The 6000-nt window shown below is 34.7% G+C and overlaps 1 protein-coding gene across 1 annotated transcript; it reads right to left on the reverse strand.

Annotated features, from left to right (window-relative positions):
* Positions 1-3005: 3005 nt before the first annotated feature.
* On the reverse strand, positions 3006-5110 carry LOC109800750 (polyol transporter 5). Its single transcript, XM_020361611.3, has 3 exons — positions 4815-5110; positions 4330-4676; positions 3006-4226 (listed from the first exon to the last, which is right to left on the reverse strand). The coding sequence occupies exons 1-3, from the start codon at positions 4954-4956 to the stop codon at positions 3162-3164; spliced, it is 1554 nt and encodes a 517-aa protein (XP_020217200.2). The 5' UTR covers positions 4957-5110; the 3' UTR covers positions 3006-3161.
* Between the last annotated feature and the right edge of the window lie 890 nt (positions 5111-6000).

The following is a 6000-nucleotide window of genomic DNA, read 5'->3' on the forward strand; positions in this document are numbered from 1 at the left end:
TCATGCATCACACTGTACCTCCTCCACAAATCAACAAAAATCGACCATTTCGGGCCATCACCAATACAATCGTATTGTACCTCCACCTTTCAACCAACCGAACATAATTATAATATATATATATATATACAACTGATGTTAATGTAACATGTATAGGGTTCCTTCTTATCTTCTTATTATTTTACCCTACTTGTCTTTCCTACTGTTTTCACATTCATGAGGGAATAGTACATTTTTATTTCAAGTTTTGCAATTCAGTGCCCGTGATAACTAACCGCTTCAACTATTATATTCATATTTTTAGGTCTTAATTTTCGACTTTAATTTTTAATTTTATAATTTTAGTCTTTTAATATAAATGAGTACAAACTCCTTCCACTCTTTCCTTTCTACCTGCCGGTAAATTTTTGGAAAATAAAAATTAAGAAAAACCAAATTTGAGGATGGAAAAAGGGTATCCTGGTTTACCTGCAAATGTAGCCAAACATTATCCTACAATTTATAGTTTAATCCGATGGGAGAGCACATATATTATGCTTAAAATATCCTGTCTACATTACCCAAAAAAAGAAGATTAATTAAAATATCTAGAGACACTGTTGACTGTTAGATGATGCATAGTGATCTTTCCAGTTTCCAGCTGCATCTCATTCTCAAGACAAATACCACATGCTTGCTTCTTAGTGCTTGCAAATTATTAAGAAATATCACCATACCCTACAACTACAACTTGAACATCGTTTGTTTGTCGCAGTGGCGGATAATTTTATTGCTAATCAACTTCACAACTGGCACTTTGCCACAAGACAAAGAACTGAAGAACCCCATTATTTGTTTAAATAAAGAAAGGTCAATGGGATGGTTTAAGCAATGTGCCTAATTAAATATTATTTCAGCTCCAATAAATATCTCTATAAGTATTTTAAGAAAATAAAATGACAAGGAAAAATTAAATTCATTTTTTAATATACTAATATGAGATAATTTTCACAAATTAAGTTTAACATTTAAATTCCTTTTCTGTTTTATTTTTTACCACCAATTTTCATCTTCAGTCACAGTTGTCGCACAAGTTTCAAGTCCTTTTATTCCGTGTCCGCAAATTTACATGAGAAACAAAGAAATTAAAATATGAATAAAGCCGATTCTTTGAGGTGAGACTGTTAACATGGATAGAATAAATAAGGGCACCACCACTCCTTTTTACTATTATTATTGTTAGGATTGTTATTACAAATAATAAATAAACAATGCCTCTTAGGCTTTCTAGTTGGATTATTCAAATCAATGATACATGATAAATATTTATAAAATAAAAAAACAGATCTCAACATTTTTAAATTGAATAATAGTCACTAATATTATGGCACGGATTATAATTAGGAGTGACAAAGTGGGTTGTGACTTGGAAGTCGATTCATTGGTTAGTCAACCTGTTAAGTTCATCAATCTGTTGGTAATTTTTTTGTAACTTTTTTTTTGTATTCTTTTAATGTAATGCGGGCTAGCCTGCTGACCCATTAGCTCACATTTAGGCGGAATGAATTAACATTTTTAACCCATTTTTTAAGGTTCATGATATATATACCTCCTTTTTTCTATAAGTACACCTCCTTTTAAAAAAAATAATTAAAATTTTTTAATTTTTTAATTTTTTGTTTTAAATTTTTTAATTTTACATTCACAACATTTAATTTAGTACTTTTTTTTATTACATATCTTTCCTTCTCTTTTTTTTTTCAATTTTTACATGCACCTTCTTATTTTTCCTTCGTTTCACCTATTTTGGTAGCATGTGAAAATTGAAAGAGAAAAAAAAAAGTGTGTGAATAAGAAGAAGAAAATAGTAAATTGAAAGTTGAAAGTGTAAAATTATAATATTTTATAAAAAAATTTTAAAAGAAGGATGTGTACTTATAAAAAAAAAAAGGTGTATATATCATGATCCATTTTTTAATTATGAGTCAATTCGACCCAATCTATTTTTAACAAGTCATTGGTAGGTTAGGCCAAAACGGGACAAATTAACCCATTTTATCACTCCTAAGTATAATTACTTTATTCACTTTATTGATCATTTGAAGAAACAATAAATTAGTGGCTTCCAAATCATTGAAAATGGAAACAACTAAATATAAGGTCATCCTAACTTTGCTCGTAGCAATCATGTTATAATTACATCAAATGCACAGGAAAAATAGGCCGACCACCTATACTTTTATAAGACCCGCAAGGATTTCCGAACACAATAAATAGAAAATGAGAAAGGCAAAAATTTGCAACCAAACAAAACACTTATCCTTGAATGGTTGGACAAGTGGAGTTTTCTTTACTTTCCCTGTCCAGTAGGCCCTCCAGCCTCTAGTAGGGTTTTCTTTGGCCCACCAAGTCGAATTGGGCCTTCTTTTTACTCATTTTAAAATATAAAATATATCAATTCATAGACAATGTCACTCAAGTGGTTCACACAACATGTCATTTTACACGATACATTATATTTCCAATAACAAGACAGATTATATTTTACTTTATCATATAATTTTTTATATAAAAAATTTCATTTTAATTTCTTTTTTTTACCTAACCAAACAAATGAAAATAAAACTTAACTCCTGCTTTTCTTTTTCTTTCTTTTTTCTAAATCTAACAATCTAAAATAGTTATTCATTTTCTTATAATTATTTCCTCTTCTTTCTCTATTCTTTCCATTACAGTTTTTTCCTTTTCCCTACTTCTTACATTCATAAAACCATTTTCACTCCTTGTCTGTACTTTTTAAAATGATTCTATAATTAAAAGACTTGCTTTTAATAATTATACTAATTTTTAAAAGCTATGTTACAAACATTAACTTGTATTCTCATTTCTCTCTATAATGTGTCATTTCTATATGTACCTCTGTGCTTCTTTACCTAAAAATAATGGTTTTAGTCATAATATCTCTGAAAAAAATTCATTCTTAAATTTATAATTATATATATTGAAGCAAATATCTGGAAAAAAAATAGAGGTAGAACACACTTTTTAACCTTTGTCATTCGTTTTTTTTTTTTTTAATACACAAGTCTTGTGACTTTAACTTAGTGATTTTGATTTGGAAAACTAGTATAAAAAGTAAAAACACACGAAATGACTAGACTACTAAGTTGGGACACATTTGTCTAAGTTTGGACATGGGTCCGTAGGTGGACTTGGGCATTCGCATGGTCTCCATCCTTGGAAGCTGCGCTAAATTTACCAAAAGCCCCTCCCATTTCCTCAAGCGTTTTACCCCGCGTTTCAGGAAGCACGGTGAAAAAGAATATCCACCCAACCAAGGCAATCCCACAATAGAGGAAGAAAGCTCCACCAATAGTAATCGCTTTGGTGAGGGACAAAAAGGTCATTGAGATAACCCCACTTGTGGTCCTGTTCACCACAACCCCCGCGGCCGCACCCTGCGCCCTCAGCCTCAGCGGAAATATTTCGGAGCTGTACACCCACGTGATGGGCCCCGCACCGATCGAAAACGTGGCCACGTAAGCCAGCACCATCGCTATGCTCAATCCAACGGCCCACATTAGTTTCCTGTCCGAGTGATCAATGATCGTGAGGCTGATAGCGAGCGTGAGCAGCGACAGCACCATGCCCCCGACACTAGACAATAGCAACGGACGACGACCCACGCGGTCCAACATAAACGTTGCCACCAATATGAAGATTGTCTTAACGAATCCAACGGCCACGGTCGCCAGAAGCTTATCCGTGTCGTTGGTGATCCCGGCCTTCTCGAAGATCCTGGGGCTGTACAAAACGACGGCGTCTACACCCGAGGCTTGTTGGAAAAAGTGAATCCCGAGGGCGGCGATTAAGATGTGACGAACGGCGGGTGTGGGATAGAGGAACAGCTCTTTCCATACGCCCTCACCAGTGCTCTTTTTAGCGATTTCAACGACGTCGTCGTTGCAACTCTCCGGGATTCCTGCGGCTTGTTTGATATCTGCTAGTCTTAGTTCAGCTTCTTCCTTCGTGTCGGAGGTTTTGTTAAGCACTTTTGTTGCGTCTCCCAAACGACCCCTCATGACAAGCCACCGCGGAGACTCCGGCATCGCCAACACTCCCACCGCTAGGAGCACAGAAGGAATTGCACCTATTCCAAGCATCATTCGCCAACCTAGCTTCAGTGTGAGCTTGGAAAATGCGTAGTTGGATATGTATCCGAGTAATATCCCTCCGTTGATAAAAACCTATTTACATGTATAATTGAAGTTGAGAAAAACATATATATATATATATATATATATAATACTAGGTACGTAGTACTGTAGTAGTAAAATTTAAGAAAGAAACCTCGGGGAAGGAAGTGAGGAATCCGCGAGAGGAGGCCGGTGAGACCTCGGCGGTGTAGACGGGGGCAATCATGAGGGCGTAGCCGATGCCAATGCCGGCGACGAAGCGGCCGAACATGAGGAAGGAGTAGTTGGGGGAGAAGCCCATGAGAATGGCTCCGGCGAAGAAGATTGCGCCGGCGAAGACGATGGTGTAACGCCGCCCTATCCAGTCCGAGGTTCTGCCGGCCAGGCATGACCCTATCAGAGAGTAGAGGTTGATGATTCCAAGAAGGATCTCGATTTTCACGTCCGACACTTTCAGGTCTCTTTGTATGTATATGGCTGCTCCACTCATCACGCCAATATCTGTAACATATATATATATACTTACCACCAATTCAATTCACTTTTTAAATTCTTTACTAATTAATCTTCTCATGCACTCAATATATATGCATAGCTAGGAATGAAAATGAATATATATATATATATACATGTACTGACCATAGCCAAGCAAGATGGAAGTCATGGAAGCCAACATAGCACATGCAAAGGCATACTTGTTTCGTTTGGGTTTCTTCTGAGGATCCAAGTCCTCCAGACTTTTAAGAGCTTCTGCGGATTCAACTATCTTTCCCTCAGTCATCTTGATATAACTTGAATTATAGGAAGAGAGAAATGATTAAGTTGGAATATGAGTGTGAGTTTCTGCTAGCGTGCTTATATAGACCAAAGGATTTCATCACCTTAGACTAAGGACTCTCTCTCTCCCACCTAAACAAATTGTTTTCTCTCTGAATAGTATACTATAGGAATAGGCTACACTTTTTTATTTTTATTTTCTTTCTGAAAAGGATGGTTGAACACTCGGTAAGTCTACAGGGGTACGTAATGTAAAGTGTAAACCGACAGAGAAAGAGAGAAATATAATGAATATAAAAGGAAAGAAAAACGCGCTGGAACTAGTAAATTCATAGGTGAATACTGAATATATATTATTGTTTCTGCGTGTAGAAATCACTACTGTAAATTGGCCTCGTCGTCTGCCTCCCAACCACAAAATGACAAATACTAATTAATATTTCTAAACAAAATAATGAGCGAGTCTTGTATGAGTAATGACATAGAAAGGTACATATATGTCGCTTCCAAGGATAAAATTGAAACTATAATTTTCTAATTAATATTTATAATAAAAAAAAAGGTTTGTACATGTCAGAAAATCTTGTAAGAGTAACGATGTATAAAGGTCCCTATATCTCCTATTGAAGGATAAAATTAAATTGAAACTATAATTTTACTAATCAATATTTCTACATGTCGGTAAATCTTGTATGAGTAGCAATCAAGGCATATAGATTATTTTGAAGGATAAATTCGAACCTATACTTTACTGATTAATATTTTTTTTTTATAAAAAAAAGTGTGTACATGTCAGTATATCTTGTATGATAAAGATATATCTCATTTGAGGGTGTGGACTGTGGAGCGGAAGAAATAGGAAAAGAAAAATAGAAGGTGGAAAGGGATAACTGAGGAAAGATTAAGATGAATGTTAATTTATATCCTTCTAGCTTCCCTCTATCCATTTTCATTTGCTTCAAACATAACATCAATAATAATAATAATAATAATAATAATAATAATAATAATTTTCTATATTCTTTTAAGACTATTTTGTTTATGTATT

This window comes from Cajanus cajan, chromosome 8 (assembly GCF_000230855.2).
Source record: "Cajanus cajan strain Asha chromosome 8, NIPB_CcT2T_4, whole genome shotgun sequence".
In the NCBI taxonomy this organism is placed as follows: domain Eukaryota; kingdom Viridiplantae; phylum Streptophyta; class Magnoliopsida; order Fabales; family Fabaceae; genus Cajanus; species Cajanus cajan.